General features: G+C 44.2%; 1 protein-coding gene across 2 annotated transcripts in view; it reads right to left on the bottom strand.

The window, feature by feature from the left end:
• Nucleotides 1-878: 878 nt before the first annotated feature.
• opcml (opioid binding protein/cell adhesion molecule-like) overlaps nt 879-24,030 on the bottom strand; it is a 266,785-nt gene continuing 243,633 nt past the window's right edge. For both annotated transcript variants that reach the window (XM_085469578.1, XM_085469580.1), the window contains exons 5-7: nt 23,855-23,975; nt 6,994-7,145; nt 879-6,687 (exon numbers count right to left, since the gene is read on the bottom strand). In XM_085469578.1, the coding sequence (XP_085325704.1) occupies nt 6,587-6,687; nt 6,994-7,145; nt 23,855-23,975 (374 nt within the window). In that variant the 3' untranslated portion in view covers nt 879-6,586. The remainder of the gene's footprint in view (nt 6,688-6,993; nt 7,146-23,854; nt 23,976-24,030) is intronic.

Here is a 24,030-nt window from a genome sequence, read left to right as displayed (position 1 = left end):
GACTGTGACCGTTACCGCTATAACTGTTAGTTTATTTGTAAATGGTAAGAATTACCAATAGTTTTAAGCATGGTCCCAGAGCGTTGTGGTTCATCATCAGAAATATTTAGAACAAAGTGCCAGATATATCTGGCAGAAACACAAGTTAGTAATAATCATAGAATGCAAGCATCACTTTATATATATATATCTTATATTTTCCATTCTAAATGTACTATTTTCTTTTCTAAATGTACTTGTATATTGTTCACATGTTGAAATAAATTACCAGTCAATCAATCAATCAATATGTCTGGCTTGTCTGGCATGCACAACCTGTATTTTATTTGCTGCAAACATATGTCTCTATAAATCTTTGACAGAAAGGCTGAATTCCTGAACAAACTGAAGAGGTTTTAAATATATGGTGTAGCAAGTCTGTAAATGAATGCACCTCCACACTGCTACCCCTGGTGGATACTCAAGACATTACCACTGTTTTTCATAGATGTCGCTTACGGCTCAGGGTTGCACCATCCAAGTCACAGATGGGGGATATCATTACGGCCACCCATCAGCCGGCAATTGGTCAGGATTCCACTATAGATCCATCAAAGTGCTGTCACTGATCAGGTGGCCGTTTTAAGTGGCTGTTTCTGTAAGTGTATTGATAATGTGGTGCACAAACAAAACAAATCTGTGCTGTTTTCATTGTGTCATGCAAAAATACATCTTAAGTAGACTCCTGTTTTAGTTATCTTTTAATAATGATTTTAAACAAACTGGTTCAAGCTTACTGACATCAATATTTATCATGGTCATGTTCTAACTAGGTTAGAAATTGTGACAGCAACCCCTAAACTGTAATTTTGCAGGCATCTGTATCTCACTTGTCCGTGTTTTGTTTTTTTTTTTTTTTTTTGTCGTTGTTTTGTTTTGGTTTTTTTTGCAAACCCCTAAAAAGGGAAAATCACATCATGTGAGAGCTGACTGTTTCACCATCATCACAAGCACAGAACGTGACAAAAAAAGAGCATTCCCACATACAGAATCTCTTCCCTTTGTCATCAACACATTTGTTACTCATAGGTTATCACAGGAGTGAACTTGATCATTAAAAAAAAAAGTCACATTAGCAGTCACTTGTGCTCTAAGTATACTTTCTGTCAGAAATTGACAGAAAACTCTTTTTATACACCAACCACAGATCACATCATTACTCCTGCAGTCTTGAGATCAGCATCTGCCATTAATCTCAGGGCAAACCAGGTTAAAAGCACACATTCACAACACCTGAAGAAAGCTTCATAGCAGCTACACAGACCATTCATTCAAGCTGACTTTTTGTGTTACATGATCAGTGGGCTGATAAGCACAAAAAAGTTCTTTCAATTTTTAAAAAGAATTTTATCCAGCTTTTCAATATTTCACAATAAATATGAGAAACAGTGTAATGTAAATATCTAAATAACACTGTATGTATGTAACTTTGATATAGAACAGGGGAGGACAATTCATTTTCCCAACCAGCCACATGAGAATTTATGACTGCTGTGATGGGCTGCGCACCAATGAACTGAACCCAAATGTAAAACTATTCAACATTACCAAAAGCAATTTGGAACAAAATGTGCATTTTTTAACAAGGTACTGTTGCTAATTTGTTTGTTGTTGTTTTTTGCAGTTATTTAGGTCTTTTTTCTTGTTTTATGAGACAAATTTAGTTTATTATTGGCTTTAACGGGTGCACTGGTGTCAGCTTTGAAATGAGATGGAAATGCAAAGGATAGCAGACAGATTATCCATGTCTAGTTTTGTTAAACTTTATCACAAATAATGTTTGTTCACATGCAAAAGAAAACCAGCATTATGTGAGAATATCTTTGTATGTGTGGAAAGTTCTCGTTTTTGTGAGCAGAATAAAAAAACAGCAGTGATACTGACTTAAAGTCCGTGATTCATTGCTTTTCACCCTGATGAAGTTAACTATTTTAGTTACATCAACAACATGGTTAATTTTTTAGCATTGGCTTGCACAACACCTCTTGGTGAATGATACAGTGCACAAATACCAGTTTCAGTTCTGGGTTCATGTCAGTCCGTTGTCAAAAGTCATTTCTTCCTGTCAGATTTGGACGGCCATCAGTTTTCAGCAGCAGCATTGCTGCCAGCTGCTCTGCAATCTGACACAGTTTTGTTATTCTGTGTATAAAGAAGAGGAACTTGGTTGTCTTGTGGACATCACAGTTGTTGGCCAGAGTCTTGTCCAATATCTGCTTTGTTTTTCAAATGAAGATCCTGATTTTGCTATAATGTGGTTAATCTATCTTTTGGGATTCACTTGGAGAGGGGCACATTCACAAATCCTTAATTTTTCTCAGGGCATATCAGCAAACACTATGATAAACTCCCCATCAGAGAATGATTTTATGTATTTTGCGATTTTGTGGAAGATGACAAACATGGCCTTGACTGCTCCATCCCTCTGAAACTTGTTGCTTTCACAGCAGTGTCCATTCCTGTGTTGCATCAGTCAGGTTGTTGTATTCCTGAATTCAAATAAATACTTTCTGTACATGTTTTGTTAAAACGCTACATTCTATGTAGAGTGGATTTACAGCAAAGCTGTACCGATGCAGAGCAGGGATAGACACTGGAAACCTTTCTAGCAAAGCTGCAAAAGCAAAAACAATTTTTACCAAGCTGGATAGTGCAGTAGAGTCCAGCTTTGTGATTTCCCACAAAATTCACAAAAGCATGATGTATCCTTCTTTACGTTTGAATGCTAATTTTGTATTAGCCTCATGTGGGGAGGTCAGAGACAACCAATGGACTGAATAAGCAGCCCAAGAACCGTGCAAGAGCCAGCCAGGTCTGATATAAAAAGTTATTACCCTGTCAGTAAAGACATGTAATACAATATTTGCTAGCACTAGCAGCACTACAACGAATGCTGCTAGTGCTAACACTGCCAATGTTTTCTCACACTCACTATCTTGTTTTTCTGAATGTGATTATATTATGCATAGCTAAAAGTGACAAACATTGCAGAAGCATTTAAAAGGCGGTTTAATTATTTAAAATGGCTCTTAAATACATATTTTTTGTAGAGTATTATTTTGAATCGGAAGCCAGATTGAACCTCTTGTTGGTGTAGTGAGAAAACAAAAGGTCTCAGTGACATTTTTATTTGATTCTTGCGACTAAAAAAAATAAGGGGGACTAAAATGGTATAATGGCTACCTGCATCTTTTAAATATCTTACTATTAAATTATTTTATATAATCTGAAGCTTTTAATACGGTGGCCCTGAGAGGCCAAACAGACTGCAACTTCAGAAAACACTTGCAAAAAGAAAAATGCTGCAAAAAGGAAAATGCTGCAAAAAGAAAAACGCTGCAAAAGCACACACAACACAACGGAAATGTTTCTGGGGAGACAATAACCGGACGGACCAGTTGCACGAACCAAAACATGCTAACAAGTACACTGGGACTGGGAGACACTTGAAAGAAATGGAAGCGGAGCGGCCAAAGAGTAAACTTTCAAAAGTATGTTCTGAATATTATGTCACTTATTTATGTGCAAATGTTTAATAACGAAGAACATTAAAACATTACTGTTGGCCACATGCCGGCAAAGTTATGTGACATTAGCGATGTTTGTACTTTCAGCGTTTACTTTGTTTTAAAGCTTTTACTTTATACGCCGTTCGATAGTTGACCTTAATCTTACAGAGAATCTAATGATTTTGTGGATAATTAAAGTCAGTCATATATCCACAAACACAACAAGCTGAAAGTCAGTGAATGCTGCTTGGTTTGCAGTCCTGAATATCACGGCACGGACTTTAATGTGTGTTTGAACGAGCTGACGGTTCACTCGTTACGCTGAAAGAAAGATGCTTTAATCACAGGAGTCACACATGTGTCCACTGTACCATCTGGGAACTCTTCTTGTTTAGCACTTGTAATAACACAAACACTAAATCCTCCTTCTCTTGTGCTTTTTTTGTAGCAGTGTATACACCTGAGACTGTCACCTGTCCGTCTGTCCTGCACTCTCTCTCTTTTTCTTTCTCTCTGATTGTGTAATAAAAGTATGAACATGTATTTATAAGTTACACTTGTGTTTGACTACTGCAGCTTATCACACATTTGATTTCCATGTGTGACAACTGCAAGTGTCCAGGGTGAGGACAGACTGAGGGACCCACTGCTGCACATCATCTGTGAGGCTTTGCACCCCTGATGATCCAACAGGACAAACTCAGCAGTGTGTGAGGAAGAGGAGGAGGAAGATCCAGCAGCAGCTGACAGATGGAGAAAATAGACACTGTTCCCTGTTTGTGAAGGACTGCTAGGAAAGTTATAACTAATTGTCTGTCCTGAATCAGTTTTATTAGGTAATTTTCAAATAATTTTATCATTCCAGTGTTTTCAGTGTGGGAGAAAGTACTCAGGGCCTTCAGGTTACACACTATGAAAGGCAGCAACAAGTTTAATGTTCAGAAACCTAAAGTATGTGTCAGCAGCAGAATGGAGCTAAAAATAAATGTTTGTTTCAGTTCTATGAAGCTTTGAGTATTTTGGATTAGTAGTACTGCTGTGTTTGTTGCATCATATTGCTGTAATTGTTTATATGCTTTATATATTCTAAGTTGATCTATAGTGTTACATCATATTCAGCCTGTTTAAGGCGCTGATATCTATTCTGTATGACTTAAAGCAGTTATGACATGGTCTGATTTTCTCACCCAATAAAGAAATATTTAATATATCAGCCTACCCTTCATTCTATCAGAAACAGTTATCACAGCTCGTACATTTGCTTTTTCCACACATATATAAGCATTGAGCCAAATTTAGTAATGCTAACATATTAAAAGAACAATATTTGTCTCTTATATATAATACATCTATAGATACACTGTCAAAGATACTTGTCTTTAAGTGAAGATTTAAGGTGACAGGAAATATAAATAAATGCAACTTGAATCTTTACTGAAGCTCAGTGTTTGGCACAGAGTTCATGTTCACTGCTGTAATAACTAATAACGATTAATATAATATTGGCCATATTATATTTACATTACCAAAGTGAGATGACTTTAGTCTCATGAACAACATTAGCTAATTGTTATTTACTAGCTAATCTTAAATGACTGTTCAGTACAGAAATGAAGCCCAAAAATCATGTTTTACAGTCCTGTGGTCTCAGCCTCAGATACTTATCAAATCACACAAAGCTCATGTAGAAACAAATGTACAAAATATGTTCTCCTTCATTTCTGTCAAACAAAGCTGTATGAAACATTTCCAGCTGTTAGTATCATGGTTGCTAGGCAACCTGGGCAGTGCGACGGAGGCTAGACTGTCCCATTTCACGAGCCTACAAGCCTCGCACTTCCGGCCTCAGCAGTCTTTGAGTACGCGGCCCTTGAGGACCGTTAAGGCTGCGTACCGGTTATTGTCTCCCCAGAAACATTTCCATTGTGTTGTGTGTGCTTTTGCAGCTTTTTTCTTTTTGCAGCATTTTTCTTTTTGCAAGTGTTTTCTGAAGTTGCAGTCCGTTTGGCCTCTCAGGGCCACCGTATTTTAACCATAACTTTAGAAAATTAAATAATAATGATCATAAAAACAGTGTGGAAGGTGGGTTAATATCATGTAACGAGTGCAGCTTTTCAAATTAGCCACAGCACTTTGTGAATCAGGTTGGACACTCTAATGATGCCATCAGCACACTGAACTCTGGGTTTTTCTGTTTCTGTCTGCAGAGAACAAAGCAGCACAACAACCAATTTCTCACTCCTAAATCATACTTCACTAAAGTGAGTCTGAAAATCAGCTTTCAGTGTGTTAGTATGAATATGTCATGAAGCTGCTATGGCACTCTTATTGGGTAGTTCAAAAATGCCATTGGATAAGCATATGCATTTTGATAAACAACAGTGCAGGTATTGTCTGTACACATTTGTACAATTTTTACACACACTACAATGAAAATATAAATTTGGATGCACTATGTGTAGGACTTTGCCTGAGAAATCATGGTGTATAATTTATTGTTCTGAACTGTTTATAATGAAGTATCAGTTATTCTGTTTTGCATACAACTGTAAAAATACAGTAAAATTCAACAATCACATTGCATTTTTCCCTTTTTATCATTTACCTAAAAAAGCTTAATGTTATTGTACAGATATTGAACAGGACATGACACGATAATAATAATAATAATAATAATCTGAATGTACACTTCAGAATTGGGCAATAAACAGTCAACTATCAACAGTTACATGTATTTTTTTTTCCATGTTCACATATAAAAAGGTTGGGGGAGACACGAACTCAGAAGTTCTACCATCATCAAATTAGTGCATTATTTAAAATCTTTGCTTCTGCAGGTTGATGCTTCTCACTCTTGACAAGCCAACAGAGAACAGACTCTGATGCAAAGCCAGAAAAAGGAAAGAAAAACAACAGAGAAAAAGAAAAAAAATAGGGTGGACCACTGGCAATCTTGGGTTTCCATTCTTCTTACTGGACTAAAAGTCTGTTCTTGGTTTTCAATTCTGAGAGAAGCTCCAAGGTGGTAGCATTTCACATTAGAACTTGAGAAGGTAGACTGAGGTTATAGTAAGCAGGAGGCATACAAAGCAATGTGATAGCGCAGCAGCCCCGTTCACGTCATGCATTGCACCAGGACCTGCAAGAGAATAATGCAAAATGTGATTCATCATAAGGGTTATTCAGATCAGTGCTCTAGTATTGACTATCATTAGTTAGAAGTTAAATGTTCATGCGGTTTGGTGCTGGAATTACCATGGAAACTGGCAATCGGTGGAAATAAAAGGTAATTCAATGAATAACATACAGTGGGTGACTTTCAGAATGGCTTTTTTATGTGTAGCTGCTAATATGGAAAAAGTGGTCGCTGACAAAAACAAAACTTTTTTCTTTTTTCTTTAATTCACTGAAGTGAACAACATAACAGAAACATATTTTTTCTTACCATAGAGTATTATACTGGCATTAGTGATTCCCATGGTGTTCATAGCAACACAAGTGTAGTTCCCATAGTCTTCTTCTGAGACATTGAAAAAGATAAGCATAGACTGTTTCCCTTGATTCTCTATCTTTACCCCGTTTAGTCCATTGAGGAGCCTATAAGAAAGAGAAAAGCAGTTTTGAAATCTCTGAGAGAATGTGTTTATTTGTAACTTTTGCAAATGCACTCATAAAATATGCTTGATTAAAACTTAGGGAAATGTTTTTTAGATACAAAGCAAAACGGTCTGAATGTTCCTGTTCTCATGCTCTCCTGAATACCTGCAGCTACTGCAGTAACTGTGGATGTGCCACGGTCCGTGTTTTGAGTTTGTACTATTGTTTGATCTTTGATTTCATCATATTTTTACTGCTAGTCTCTTGATTTTGGTTTTCAGTATTTCTAGCACCCTAGTTCATTAGTATATCATGATTACTAGCCACATTAGGTTTTGTTTATGTGCCTCCCCTGTGTTCCGTGTTATGTCTAGGCTGTATCCCAATTCAGGGTCTGCAGCCTTAAAGGCCGCATTTTAAGGCCGATTACGTCACAGCGACGCGACGAAGGCTGTCTCAATTCGAAGGCTGCTCGAAATGCGGCCCTCAAATCAGTCCTTCATTTCCCTGAATTTTAAGGATGTGGCGGTGTAGACTTCGTGGCCCAACATATCCCAGAATGCATAGCGCGGCGGTGGGTGTGGATAATTTTGCCGAAAAAAAAAACGGCGGATGAGGGGCGACTGAAGAGTAAACTTTAAGTGAGTACTGAATATTATGTCACTTATTTATGTGCAAATGTTTAATAACGAAGAACATTAAAACATTACTGTTGGCCACATGTCGGCAAAGTTATGTGACATTAGTGACGTTTGTACTAACTTGGTTTTAAAGCCTTTACTTTAAAATATACGCCGTTCAATAGCTGACCTTAATCTTACAGAGAATGATCAAAGCTTTGTTTGACAGAAATGAAGGTGAAAATCTTTTGTTCATTTGTTTGTGTGTTTCTACATGTAGAAACACACAAACAAATGAACAAAAGATTTTCTCCTTCATTTCTGTCAAACAAAGCTGTATGAAACGTTTCCAGCTGTTAGTATCATGGTTGCTAGGCAACCTGGGCAGCGTGACGGAGGCTAGACCGTCTCATTTCACAAGCCTCGCACTTCCGGCCTTAGCAGTCTTTGAGTACGTGACCCTTGAGGACCGTTAAGGCTGCGTACTTTAAGGCTGCAGACCCTGAATTGGGATACAGCCTCTATTCTGTGCCTTTCTGTCCCACGTTTCAGGTCTGTTGTGTGTTTCCTGTTTTACTTTGAAAGTCCATGTCCTATGTCAGTGTATTCTGTTTTGCTTCCTCCCAGTCTCGTCTCATCTGATTAGTGTCAGATGTGTTCCCTGCCTGTCTGCCATTTCCTTGTTTACCTCTGTGCATATATAGGCTGTATCCCAATTCAGGGTCTGCAGCCTTAAAGGCTGCATTTTAAGGCCGATTATGTCACAGCGATGCGACGAAGGCTGTCCCAATTCGAAGGCTGCTCAAGATGTGACCGACAAATATGTCCTTTATTTCCCCGGATTTGAACGATGGATCAGTGTATCCTTTGTGGCCCAACATATCCCAGAATATATATATGTACATACATATATATATATATATATATATATACATGTGTATATATATATATATATATATATATATATATATATATGTATATATATATATAGGCCAACTCCAAGCCCATAGCACAAGTTACCATCAAGTGCGGGATCTACCAAGGAGATGCTCTGTCCCCACTGCTGTTCTGCATAGGCCTGAACCCCCTCAGTGAGATCATTAACAAGACTGGCTACGGATACCGACTACGGAACGGAGCAGTTGTCAGCCACCTCCTGTACATGGATGACATCAAGCTGTATGCCAAGAGTGAACGAGACATCGATTCACTGATCCACACTACCAGGCTATACAGCAATGACATTGGAATGTCGTTCGGACTGGAGAAGTGTAGTCGGATGGTAACAAAGAGAGGGAAGGTAGTCAGAACTGAGGGGATTGAACTACCAGAAGGCAACATTGCAGACATAGAGGACAGTTACAAGTACCTGGGGATCCCACAGGCGAATGGGAACCATGAAGAGGCCGCTAGAAAGGCTGCAACCACCAAGTACCTGCAGAGGGTCAGGCAAGTCCTGAGGAGTCAGCTGAATGGTAAGAACAAGATCCGGGCCATCAACACGTACGCCCTGCCCGTGATCAGGTACCCTGCTGGGGTAATAGGCTGGCCAAAGGAGGAGATAGAAGCCACTGACATAAAGACAAGAAAGCTCCTTACCATGCATGGAGGGTTTCACCCCAAGTCCAGCACCCTGAGGCTGTACGCTAAGCGGAAGGAAGGGGGCCGGGGACTGGTGAGTGTCAGCACCACAGTCCAGGATGAGACAAGGAACATCCAAGAATACATTGGGAAGATGGCCCCAACTGACCGAGTGCTCAGTGAATACCTCAGGCAGCAGAAACCCAAGAAAGAGGAGGGAGACGAGGAACCATCATGGAAGGACAGGCCCCTGCACGGTATGTACCACCGGCAGATAGAGGAGGTGGCTGATATCCAGAAATCCTACCAGTGGCTGGACAAAGCTGGACTGAAAGACAGCACAGAGGCACTAATCATGGCAGCACAAGAACAAGCTCTGAGTACAAGATCCATAGAGGCTGGGGTCTATCACACCAGGCAAGACCCCAGGTGCAGGCTGTGTAAAGATGCCCCAGAGACAATCCAGCACATAACAGCAGGGTGCAAGATGCTAGCAGGCAAGGCATACATGGAACGCCATAACCAAGTGGCCGGCATAGTGTACAGGAACATCTGTGCCGAGTATAACCTAGAAGTCCCGAGGTCAAAATGGGAGATGCCCCCAAGGGTGGTGGAGAATGACCGAGCTAAGATCCTGTGGGACTTCCAGATACAGACGGACAAAATGGTGGTGGCTAACCAACCGGACATAGTGGTGGTAGACAAACAGAAGAAGACGGCCGTAGTGATCGATGTAGCGCTTCCGAATGACAGCAATATCAGGAAGAAGGAACACGAGAAGCTGGAGAAATACCAAGGGCTCAGAGAAGAGCTCGAGAGGATGTGGAGGGTGAAGGTAACGGTGGTCCCCGTGGTAATCGGAGCACTAGGTGCGGTGACTCCCAAGCTAGGCGAGTGGCTCCAGCAGATCCCGGGAATAACATCGGAGATCTCTGTCCAGAAGAGCGCAGTCCTGGGAACAGCTAAGATACTGCGCAGGACCCTCAAGCTCCCAGGCCTCTGGTAGAGGACCCGAGCTTGAAGGATAAACCGCCCGCAGGGGCGCGCTGGGTGTTTTTTTTTCATGTATATATATATATATATATATATACATGTATATATGTACATATATATATATATATATATGTACATATATATATACATATATACATACACACACACACATATATATATACACACGCACATATAAAAGTGGGGGAAGGCGAGGAACCATCATGGAAGGACAGGCCCCTGCACGGTATGTACCACCGGCAGATAGAGGAGGTGGCTGATATCCAGAAATCCTACCAGTGGCTGGACAACGCTGGACTGAAAGACAGCACAGAGGCACTAATCATGGCAGCACAAGAACAAGCTCTGAGTACAAGATCCATAGAGGCTGGGGTCTATCACACCAGGCAAGACCCCAGGTGCAGGCTGTGTAAAGATGCCCCTGAGACAATCCAGCACATAACAGCAGGGTGCAAGATGCTAGCAGGCAAGGCGTACATGGAACGCCATAACCAAGTGGCCGGCATAGTATACAGAAACATCTGTGCCGAGTATAACCTGGAAGTTCCGGGGTCAAAATGGGAGATGCCCCCAAGGGTGATGGAGAATGACCGAGCTAAGATCCTGTGGGACTTCCAGATACAGACGGACAAAATGGCGGTGGCTAACCATAGTGGTGGTAGACAAACATGAGAAGACGGCCGTAGTGATCGATGTAGCGGTTCCGAATGACAGCAACATCAGGAAGAAGGAACACGAGAAGCTCGAGAAATACCAAGGGCTCAGAGAAGAGCTCGAGAAGATGTGGAGGGTGAAGGTGACGGTGGTCCCAGTGGTAATCGGAGCACTAGGTGCGGTGACTCCCAAGCTAGGCGAGTGGCTCCAGCAGATCCCGGGAACAACAGCGGAGATCTCTGTCCAGAAGAGCGCAGTCCTAGGAACAGCTAAGATATTGCGCAGGAGCCCCAAGCTCCCAGGCCTCCGGCAGAGGACCCGAGCTTGAAGGATTGACCGCCCACAGGGGTAAGTGGGGAATTTTTTTTTAAAATATATATATAAGCATTCAGACAGATTTAGTAATACCAACATATTAAAAGAACAATATTTGTCTCTTATATATAATACATCTATATATACACTGTCAAAGACACTTTGATTTTTTAAGGTGATAGGAAATATAAATAACTGAAACTTGAATCTTGAATGAAGCTCAGTATTTGACACAGAGTTCAAGTTCACTGCTGTAATAACTAATAATGATTATTATAAAAATAACTTTAATATTGGCCATATTCAATGTTCCCTCTAAGCTGCGCGCGTGCACAATTGCGCACTGCTGGCACGGTCTCTGCGCACAGAAAATCTGTGTTGCGCAGAAAAAAATCTAACCTAAATTGAAATCAAAACTTTAACAATTCTGTTTTGCAGTGTTAGTAAGTGATTGGCTGCTCAGCCAGTGATGCGATTCACATTCGTATATACGCAGCTAATCAACGTCGTTGACAGGCTATGACAGCGTCCTTATGTGCCGACACCGGTGTTTTAGCTAGCAAAGCGGCGTGGCTGATGTGGAGTGAAGCCACGTTAATGGCAACATGTACAACCACTGGAGATGTGAGCAGGACAGACGGAACAATTGATGGAAAAAGTGTGGACTTTATACCAGTTTTTAAATTGTGTTGATAGGCCACGTAAAATCTGAGTTATGATAAAAATATATGCAATGTTTGGTTTTCTTCCTGAATACTATCATTGTTTATATTTACTGCGGGAAGAAACGGTAAAAACTGCGTTTTATAAGGAAAATGCTCAAAAGCGCTCTCTGCCTGTCAGCAAAAACAAAACCAAAAACACTCCCACCTTTCCTATTGGTCGAAAAATGTACCATGTCGACCAATCACAAAATGATGGCATTTAGTTGTTAGCCCTTTAAAGCCGGTCAGAGTGGGCACTCTCTGTTTGCATAATTATTTTTAAATCCCTGTAGAACCGGAGCTGCGTAAGCTAGCGCAGTAATTTTTTCTTTACTTACATAAGATGTAAGTTGTACACTTAAACACAATTTGCCGATCCGATCAGTTATTTGTAACACTTCCCACATTGAAACAGAGGTCAGCGCTAACGATCACATGTCTGCCATTTCCTGTCCGAAACCGGAAGTGATGTCATTTTCGCAGAAAATGTAATTTTTTACTTGTAGGCCTTAAAAGCCTATACTGGTATTTTTATAAGTCATGTTTGACTTTATGCTTTTCTGAATAGTTTCTGGGAGGCTTACAACTCGAATTGCACTGCTGGAAATAGTTTATTTTGATGCACATGCTGTTTTCTTTGCAAATTTGCATCATATGATTGTTTTTCATTTTTCCTACAGTATATAAAAATTGCTGTATCTCAAAAATAAAACTATGAAGACACTCAAAATAAATTTCCTGTTGTTGTAAACTTTTTTTTTTGCAACTTTTTTGTATTTAAAGTTTTGAGGGGTAAGCCTCTTAAATTTCTCCGAGTAGAAATATATGTAAAAAAAACAAAAACGATTTTCAATTTTTTTGTAGTTTATTGCACATTTTTGCAATTAATGTAGTTACTGTGGACTTAATGCATACATATTATTAAAATATGGGCTATAACAGTTGTATTGATGTATAGCAACTTGAAATGCTCCCAAAAATGGCACTACAGCATGTAAAAATATAAAGTAAGCTCTGGTGGACTTGGTTCTACGGTAGGTCTTAAAGGGTTAAGAAACGGGGGGAAGTTTTAGGAGTGACAGCTGTGTTTTGAGATGTGAGAGATTTGAGACGTTTAGCGCAAATCTTTTGTAGTTAGTGTGTAGTGTAGTCAATAGTTTTGTTGTGTGTGTCAGAACAATGAGGCGATGGCTGAATGTTACAGGTGTTACAGGAGTGATACATTTCCTGCTGTCAGGCCTGCAGGTATTAGGCTGGTGTTCTCCTTTATCTCATTGTGACGGAGTGACCCGTCTCAAGGCAGAGTCCGCTGAGTATGGCACCGCCACCATTAGATCGCCACCATTAGTTCGATTTGGCACCCGGGGCAGTGTATCTTTCTGACGACCGAGTAGAGTAAAAAGGGGTGAGGAGCAAGTTGTGAGCCACATCGGGGGTGGCTAGATTTTGGTTCCCACTTACTTGTTAAGGGCGTCGGTCGGGGAGACGTGCGGGGGGATCGCCAATCGTGCAGGGTGACGCAAGCCGATGGTATGGGGGTGTGGGGTTTAAATAATGAGTTCACGTGTGTCTGGACCGTCATGAGAATGGCCTCATTACGTGGGCCGTTAAGGTGTATATGAAGTCGGGTAGACTTCCGGGAAATAGTTGAGAGCCTGTATCAATGTATATGTTTTGTGAGTGTATAATGAAAAAGAAATTCTGGGGGAGGGAGACGGGGATTAAAGTTAGAATAAAGAATTGGTGGTGACGCCAAGGGGGAGGGGTTACGGGATATAAGAGACGGCGAGCCGGATATGAAGGGGAGTGTGTTGTAACATACAGGCTGTGTAGCGCGGATCTCAGTTTTATGTCTTTGCAACCATCTTTTTATGCACTGGGGAGGCCGTTTCAAATAAAGTATCCACACTAATACCTTACCGACTACGCCTGTGTTTGTCCGGGAGAGGTCTGGAAGGGGACCCCGTGACATATGGTGTCAGGAGTGGGATGGCTAGTCGGAAGAGGAAAACGCGCCTCCCAGCGAAGCGCACAGGGCTGCGGTCCCAGCAGCATGAGCTTCCGGGGGAGAAGACAGCAGAGGAGCTGGCGTGGGACACAGTGCCGGCGTCGTCTTCTTCAGCAGAGGAGGAGGAGATTTCCGGCAGGATTGGTCCGGAGTTGCCTACAACCTCGACCGCAGCACGTGATGGAGAACTGATTGCGATGATGAGGGACTTCCTGGCGGGACAGCAAAGGAGAGAGACGGTGTTATTGGCAGAACTCAGGGGGCTGAGGACCGTTCCCTCTCCTAATGCGCTGTTGCCGGCGGATTCAGCTAGTCAGCAGAGCTCAGGGCAAGTGTTAGCGGGAGCTAGCACTACGGCCGCTACGGCTACACCGAGCACGGTAACAGCGAGTAGCCCCAGGATGGTGCTGCCTACCCCGGCCCGGCAGCGAGAATACCGGCCGTCGTTACTGGAGGAACCGGCTCGCCAGTCCCTGGCAACGACAAGCAGCCTCGACCAGACGGGCGGAGAGTGGAGGCGATCGGAGGGGCCAAAGATTCCACCGTACCAGATGGGGGAAGATATTGAGAACTATTTGTTGCGCTTTGAGCGGGTGGCCAGAACCTGGAGATGGCCGGAGAATGAATGGGCCTGTCGGCTAGTTCCGTTGCTAGCGGGGAAGGCGTTGGAGGCCTATACCGCAATGGATGAAGAAAGAGCCCACTGTTATGAGGATTTAAAAGCTGCCTTGTTAGTTAAATTTGACATTTCCCCGGAGACGTATCGGCAGCGGTTTCGCTCTAATATTATTCCACCTGGGGAGAGCCCCACCGAGACGTACTACCGGCTGAAAGGACTGTACCGGCGCTGGCTTCGACCAGAGCAGCATACGAAGGACGAGATGGGAGAAGCGATTATTTTGGAGCAGCTAATTCGAGTTCTTCCAGGGGAGGTGAGGACCTGGGTGAGGGAGCATGAGCCCGCGGACGGACTGGCCGCAGCCAAGTTGGTGACGCAGTATTTCAATGCGCGGAGAGGAGCGGCCCCGGTCCGCTCAGCTGGGACGCCACAGCGATCGTCCCCGCAATCCGCGGGTCTGCCGAAGCGGGAGAGTAACCCCGAGCCATCCGGGGCCCCCAAGGTATCCACTCTACGAGGAGCGGGTAAGGACTTTCTTTGTTATTACTGCCAGCAGCCAGGCCATAAAGCCTCGGTGTGCCCCATCCGGAAGGCCAAAGTCACTGGGGCCTGCTATGCACCTCGGCTGGAGGCGGAACCAACAAAGGTCCAGCCAGCTGAGGGGCAACGCTATAAAACTGTAAGGGTAAATGGGCAGCAGGTTACTGCTTTGCTGGACACTGGTAGTTTTATGTCATTAATTACGCAAAGCTTGGTACCAGTGAACTGTGTGGACTATAGTCGACAAGAAGAGTGTTATGTGTGCATGGTGACAAACATCCCTACCCAAAGGTGGAAATAACAGTGACTATTAATGACCAGCCATATTTATTGTCTGTTGGGGTGGTACAGAATTTGCCGGTAGAGGTTATTCTGGGGATGGATGTGCCTGTGCTTATGGATTTGTTGCAAGAAAAAGAAGAGCGGGACACAGAGACAAAAGGGAGGGAAACGGGGAATGTTCAAATGAAGGTGTTAGGCCCAGTGGTCACTAGGGCCCAGGCGAAGGCGGGATGCCAACCCCTGCCAGACTTGGACAGTAGTCTGTGCGAGGGTGGCACGAAAGGGCCGAGAAAATCTCGTCGCCAACGCCGCTTTGAGAAGCAGCTATGGTCCCAGGGACCGGGCAATAAGAACATGAAATGGGATGTACCTGAAAATATTTCTGTGTTGCAAAGGGAGGATGAGACGTTGGAAGTGTTGTTTGCTAATGTGCCTGAAGGGGGAACAGGGAAATGGGGAGGAAAAGAGAAGTTTGTGGTTGAGAAAAATGTGTTGTATGCAGTTGATGGGGACCACCAGCGGCTTGTGATCCCTGCTAGTTGTAGACCTCTCATTCTGCATTTAGCTCATACCCTCCCCTGGGCAGGCCATTTGGGTCGCCAAAAAACCTATTTACGGGTTAGTACGCGTTTCTTTTGGCCGTCAATGTATACGGATGTACAGAAGTACTGTCGTGCATGCCCTGTGTGTCAGAAAACTTGCCCAGCGCGCAAATCGGATCGGGCTCTGCTACAACCCTTGCCGGTCATCTCTATCCCCTTCCGTAGGGTAGCTATGGACATTGTGGGTCCGTTAGTAAAAAGTGGTCGGGGTTATCAGTACATATTGGTGGTGTGTGATTACGCGACCCGTTTCCCAGAGGCGTTTCCGTTGCGAGCGATCACAGCCCCTAATGTTCTGCGCGCACTGATACAGTTGTTTTCTCGGGTGGGGATACCTGATGAGATTTTGACCGACCAAGGGACTAACTTTACGTCGAAGTTAATGCAGCTCTTCCACACTCAGTTAGGCGTTTCGGCCATCAAGACGTCACCGTACCATCCACAGACAGATGGGTTGGTGGAGAGGTTTAATCAGACTCTCAAACGGATGTTACAGAAGTTTGTGTCAGACACGGGAAAAGATTGGGACCAGTGGTTACCCTTTCTTTTGTTCGCGTATAGAGAGGTTCCACAGGCGTCCACGGGGTTCTCCCCCTTTGAGTTACTCTATGGGTGGGAGGTACAGGGGCCGCTTGATCTCGTTCGAAAGGGGTGGGAGTCTTCGACCGTGGCTCCAAATGAGAAAGGGGTGGTGCAGTTTGTGTTGGAGATGAGAGAGCGGTTGGAGCGGTACCAGGCCGAGGCCGAAGCCAATCTGCGGGATGCTCAACGAAGCCAGAAGATCTGGTATGACCAACAGGCCCGGCAACGTGAGTTTCAGCCCGGACAAAAGGTGCTGTTACTTCTCCCTTCTTCCAACAGTAAACTGCTGGCGAAATGGCAAGGGCCCTATATCGTGCTTCGCCGAATGGGACCAGTGACGTATGAGATCCATCATCCGGGAAAAAAGAAACCGAAACAAACCTACCATGTGAACCTCCTGAAGGAATGGGTGGAGCAGCCCCGTCCGGCTCCGAGGGAGGCACTGATGGCCAGGGTGGTGCACGGAGGAGGACAGAGTGAACCTGAGCAGGCTACGGATCCAAGGTCTCCGGTATTGACTCATCTGACCTCACAGCAGGCTGCGGAGCTACTGAAAATTCTGCAGGAGACGCCTTCGCTGTGTTCCGTTAACCCAGGTCGGACTACCTTGGTTGAACACGTGATCCGGCTAAAAGAGGGACAGCCCATCCGGCAACGGCCCTATCGGGTTCCGCAACACTTGGTGGAGAAGCTGCGACAGGAGGTGGAGAAGATGCTGGAGCTTGGAGTGATCGAGCCGTCCTGCTCCGAATGGTGCAGCCCGGTGGTCATTATCTTCAAAAAGGATGGCTCTTTACGCATCTGCATCGACTTTCGAAAGCTAAATGCCATCTCCGAGTTTGATGCGTACCCCATGCCGCGAATTGAGGATTTACTGGAGAAGATTGGGGCTGCCCAGTATATCACCACTTTGGACTTGTGCAAAGGCTACTGGCAGGTGCCACTGGAGGAGACGTCGAGGCCGTACACTGCTTTCAGGACCCCTGCCGGGCTCTTCCAGTTTACCGTGATGCCCTTTGGCCTACATGGGGCACCGGCTACCTTCCAAAGGCTGATGGACAAGTTGTTACAGGGCTGTGACGGTTATAGCGCCGCCTACCTGGATGATGTCGTCATCTTCAGCCACACGTGGGAGGAGCATATGCAGCATTTGTCGGAGGTCTTGGGAAGAATTCATAAGGCCGGGCTGACTCTGAACCCCTCGAAGTGTGAATGGGCGCGGCAGGAGACTCGCTACTTGGGCTACCAGGTGGGACGAGGAGAGGTGCGACCGCAGCTGGATAAGGTGGAAGCTATCCAGAATTGTCCTCGGCCTCGCACCAAGAAGGAGGTGCGGGCTTTCCTGGGACTGGTTGGTTGGTACCGAAGGTTTGTGCCCCAGTTTGCAACAATGGCGGCGCCGCTGACGACATTACTGGGGAAGAACCAACGAAATCCGGTCATATGGACCGCAGCATGTGAACAGGCGTTCCAGGGACTGAAAACTTGCCTGTGTTCGACCCCCGTGCTCTGGAGTCCGGACTTTAAGAAGCAGTTTTTGGTCCAGGTGGATGCCTCCAAGAGCGGCCTGGGAGCCGTGTTGGTTCAAGGGGACCCGGGCGAGGAGCACCCGATCCTATATCTGAGCCGCAAGCTGCTGCCGCGGGAGACCAATTACTCGACGGTGGAGAAGGAGGCTCTGGCGATTAAGTGGGCGCTGGAGAAACTCCGGTATTACTTACTGGGAAGAGAGTTTGTGTTGGAGACTGATCATCGGGCGCTTACCTGGATCCAGTCCATGAAGGATCATAATAGCCGACTTACACGCTGGTACCTCTCACTGCAACCTTTCAGGTTCGCCATCCGGCACAGACCAGGTACACTCAATGTGGTGGCGGATTACCTCTCTAGGTTGCCGCACATCGCCAACCTCCGGGGGGAAGGGGATGATGTGACGGAGTGACCCGTCTCAAGGCAGAGTCCGCTGAGTATGGCACCGCCACCATTAGATCGCCACCATTAGTTCGATTTGGCACCTGGGGCGGCGTATCTTTCTGACGACCGAGTAGAGGAAAAAGGGGTGAGGAGCAAGTTGTGAGCCGCATCGGGGGTGGCTAGATTTTGGTTCCCACTTACTTGTTAAGGGCGTCGGTCGGGGAGACGTGCGGGGGGATCGCCAATCGTGCAGGGTGACGCAAGCCGATGGTATGGGGGTGTGGGGTTTAAATAATGAGTTCACGTGTGTCTGGACCGTCATGAGAATGGCCTCATTACGTGGGCCGTTAAGGTGTATATGAAGTCGGGTAGACTTCCGGGAAATAGTTGAGAGCCTGTATCAATGTATATGTTTTGTGAGTGTATAATGAAAAAGAAATTCTGGGGGAGGGAGACGGGGATTAAAGTTAGAATAAAGAATTGGTGGTGACGCCAAGGGGGAGGGGTTACGGGATATAAGAGACGGCGAGCCGGATATGAAGGGGAGTGTGTTGTAACATACAGGCTGTGTAGCGCGGATCTCAGTTTTATGTCTTTGCAACCATCTTTTTATGCACTGGGGAGGCCGTTTCAAATAAAGTATCCACACTAATACCTTACCGACTACGCCTGTGTTTGTCCGGGAGAGGTCTGGAAGGGGACCCCGTGACACTCATAGTGGACAGAAATTATTTTTTGAAGTGGCACAAATAATTTGTGTGGCATCAGATTTGATGCAGAACAGCTGATTGTTCTGTAAATAGTTTGAAATGTTTATTTTAAAAAACGCCTTGGCTGCATTTTTAGTTAAACGGCTCCAAAAAATGTTGTTGTTTGCATAATTCAGTTAATTATATAGTTAGTTCTTCAAAAAAGTAACCATATAATTAATTGCTCAACATAGGTCATTATATACTGTATTTTGCAGACAGAGAGTTACAGGACTCTCTCCCAGACCACAGACTGGGAGAGAGTGACCGAGCCCCAGGCCGAGAGGCCGAGGGCACCCCACCCCCGAAGTGGCCCGAGCGAGCCCCAGGCTCCAGGCCCCGACAAGCAGCCACCAGGAGTGAGCCGGTGTGTACCTGGATGCCCATCCCCGGACACAAAGAGCCACCAATGAACTGATGTATGAGGGCGTCTGCCACCGGCAGGGGGAGTGGTAGGGGGAGATAGGCCTCCATACCTTGGAGGGCCTGAGATGTCCCTAGAGAGGTGGCATCTGATACCCGACCTGACATATAGACACAGACAAACAGGCACACACAGATACAAACATCCATTCCCACCCTCATGCTCTCATATGCAATTACTCAACACTCAACCAACGTGGAGACAGACATAAAGAGACACTGTACACGCAATCACACTCCCCAAGCGTACTCTAAGCCCCAGGTCTAGGTACCCTTGCCCCTGGAGGGGGAAACTGCACCCAGACCCAGGTAGTGTTACCCTTTTCCCTGGGGTGGAGAGAAGCTGACTGCCCTAAACAACTAAATGCCATGTTGCCATATCATTCTTTGATTGGTCGACATGGTACATTTTTCGACCAATAGGAAAGGGTGGGGGTTTTTTTGGTGTTGTTTTTGCTCACAGGCGGAGAGTGCTTTTGAGCATTTTCCTGATAAAACACAGTTTTTACCGTTTCTTCCCGCAGTAAATATAAACAACGATAGTATTCAGGAAGAAAATTGCATTGCATATATTTTTATCATAACTCAGATTTTACGTGGCCTATCAACACAATTTAAAAACTGGTATAAAGTCCACACTTTTTCTGTCAATTGTTCCGTCTGTCCTGCTCACATCTCCAATAATTGTACATGTTGTCATTAACGTGGCTTCACTCCACATCAGCCACGCCGCTTTGCTAGCTAAAACACCGGTGTCGGCACATACGGACGCTGTCATAGCCTGTCATTGACATTGATTAGCTGCGTATATACGAATGTGAATCGCATTATTGACTGGACTATGGGATAAGGTGGCATCGTTCTAATCCCATACGGGAGCAGCCAGTCACTTACTGACTAACACTGCAAAACAGAATTGTTAAAGTTTTCATTTTAAATTCAATTCAGGTTTGATGGTTTTTTATGTGCGCAACACAGATTTTCTGTGCGCAGAGACCGTGCCAGCAGTGCGCAATTGCGCACGCGCGCAGCTTAGAGGGAACATTGCTGGTCAGTACCGAAAAGAAGCACAACATTCAGATTGTTACAGTTCCGTGGTCTCAGCCTCAAATATTCAAATCAAACAAACGTCATGTAAAAACAAACAAACAAATGAACTCTCTATTTCTTTTCTTCATTTCTGTGAAACAATGCTGTATGAAATGTTTGCAGCGGGTATCATGACAGAGGATAGACCTTTCGATTTCACAAGCCTCATATTTCCGGCCTTCTCGGCCTTCAAGGACGCAGCCCAAGTAGACAGTGAAGGCTGCGTCCTCCAGGGCTGCAGACCCTGAATTGGGATACAGCCATAGTGTGTGCTCACCTTTGCTCGTTCTCGTCCGTCTGCGTATCATTCTGTGTGTCATCCCACATGTTCTAACAACGTTTCATGGTTTCAGGTTTATTTAGTTAGTTTTCCTGGTTTAGGTCTTTCTTATTTTCTTTCTTTGCCATGTCTGCTTCTGTTTGTATTATCACCGTTTGAAAATAAAGCTCACTCACAGTAATGCCAGTGACTGCACTTGGGTCCATCTCTTATAACTTCACACATCTGCCGCTGCAGCCGTGACAGGATGTATTTGTTTAAAAGCCCGCCTTCCATTTCCCACATTTCATTTCCTGTTTCTTTTCTACAGTTTCGCTGTTTTTTTACATTTATTTTATCACTCCTCTCTATCACTACAGGGAGTGCAGAATTATTAGGCAAATGAGTATTTTGTCCACATCATCCTCTTCATGCATGTTGTCTTACTCCAAGCTGTATAGGCTCGAAAGCCTACTACCAATTAAGCATATTAGGTGATGTGCAACTCTGTAATGAGAAGGGGTGTGGTCTAATGACATCAACACCCTATATCAGGTGTGCATAATTATTAGGCAACGTCCTTTCCTTTGGCAAAATGGGTCAAAAGAAGGACTTGACAGGCACAGAAAAGTCAAAAATAGTGAGATATCTTGCAGAGGGATGCAGCAGTCTCAAAATTGCAAAGCTTCTGAAGCGTGATCATCGAACAATCAAGCGTTTCATTCAAAATAGTCAACAGGGTCGCAAGAAGCGTGTGGAAAAACCAAGGCGCAAAATAATTGCCCATGAACTGAGAAAAGTCAAGCGTGCAGCTGCCAAGATGCCACTTGCCACCAGTTTGGCCATATTTCAGAGCTGCAACATCACTGGAGTGCCCAAAAGCACAAGGTGTGCAATACTCAGAGACATGGCCATGGTAAGAAAGGCTGAAAGACGACCACCACTGAACAAGACACACAAGCTGAAACGTCAAGACTGGGCCAAGAAATATCTCAAGACTGATTTTTCTAAGGTTTTATGGACTGATGAAATGAGAGTGAGTCTTGATGGGCCAGATGGATGGGCCCGTGGCTGGATTGGTAAAGGGCAGAGAGCTCCAGTCCGACTCAGACGCCAGCAAGGTGGAGGTGGAGTACTGGTTTGGGCTGGTATCATCAAAGATGAGCTTGTGGGGCCTTTTCGGGTTGAGGATGGAGTCAAGCTCAACTCCCAGTCCTACTGCCAGTTTCTGGAAGACACCTTCTTCAAGCAGTGGTACAGGAAGAAGTCTGCATCCTTCAAGAAAAACATGATTTTCATGCAGGACAATGCTCCATCACACGCATCCAAGTACTCCACAGCGTGGCTGGCAAGAAAGGGTATAAAAGAAGAAAAACTAATGACATGGCCTCCTTGTTCACCTGATCTGAACCCCATTGAGAACCTGTGGTCCATCATCAAATGTGAGATTTACAAGGAGGGAAAACAGTACACCTCTCTGAACAGTGTCTGGGAGGCTGTGGTTGCTGCTGCACACAATGTTGATGGTGAACAGATCAAAACACTGACAGAATCCATGGATGGCAGGCTTTTGAGTGTCCTTGCAAAGAAAGGTGGCTATATTGGTCGCTGATTTGTTTTTGTTTTGTTTTTGAATGTCAGAAATGTATATTTGTGAATGTGGAGATGTTATATTGGTTTCACTGGTAAAAATAAATAATTGAACTGGGTATATATTTGTTTTTTGTTAAGTTGCCTAATAATTATGCACAGTAATAGTCACCTGCACACACAGATATCCCCCTAAAATAGCTAAAACTAAACACAAACTAAAAATTACTTCCAAAAACATTCAGCTTTGATATTAATGAGTTTTTTGGGTTCATTGAGAACATGGTTGTTGTTCAATAATACAATTATTCCTCAAAAATACAACTTGCCTAATAATTCTGCACTCCCTGTACTTATTTCATCTTATAGGGACAGGAAATGCTGCTGTCACTTTCAGGGACCATTTAACAGTCACCATAGCCATTGTTTGTATTTACTCTTCTCATAAATGTATTTCCAGTTTCAAGTCATCAGTTGGAAAAAGCTACTTTATATTAGATCATTATCTAAACATTTGAGCCCAGCACCCTACTGACATAAACTAATTATAGAGAAACAAATAAATGGTAAATGGCTTGCATTTGTATAGCGTTTTACTTAGTCCCTAAGGACCCCAAAGTGCTTTACACTACATTCAGTCATCCACACACTGGTGATGACAAGCTACATTGTAGCCACAACTGCCCTGGGGCGCACTGACAGAGGCGAGGCTGCCGGACACTGGCGCCACCAGGGCCTCTGACCACTAGTATTTAGTATCTTGCCCAAGGATATTTGGCATGCAGCTAGGAGGCAGCCTGGGATTGAACCACTGACCTTCTGATTAGTGCCTGACTTGCTCTGCCACCTGAGCTACAGCCACCCCAAATAATTTTCCTTTGGTATCCATGACTTTTTGCAAATTATCTAACTAACTGTTTTTTTCTAATAGTGTGATTAAATTTTGATGTAGTCCACTGATAGAAGAATGCAGGGCACAAGTTATCTTATCTCAAAAACATGATTTTAAACAGTGATATGAGTGAACATCATTACTTTCAGCAAAGATCATGTCGAATGAATTAAGACCACAGCGTACAGCAGAACACGTGTGTTTGTAAGCCTGTAATACTGAGGTCAAACAATTCAGAGCATGTCGAAATCATAGAGCTCAGGGAAGAAACATGCCTGCGGTCTTCTTTGTACCACTCAAAATCTGCCCTTGGGACAGCAGAGGCTTCACATTGCAGAATTCCTTTTTGTCCAACTGAAGTGCCTGTACTCCTCGCTTTAGAAATGAAGGGAGGATCTGGAAAACAAAAAAATACCAGTCATATGTTTTCATATGACTGTTTCTTCAAATT

Source organism: Copadichromis virginalis, linkage group LG10, assembly GCF_057382275.1.
Source record: "Copadichromis virginalis isolate Kocher_CV1m ecotype Utaka linkage group LG10, C_Virginalis_male_GT1.1, whole genome shotgun sequence".
NCBI lineage: Eukaryota > Metazoa > Chordata > Actinopteri > Cichliformes > Cichlidae > Copadichromis > Copadichromis virginalis.
Note: the sequence above shows the minus strand (reverse complement) of the source record. Positions and strands in the feature narration are given on the sequence as shown.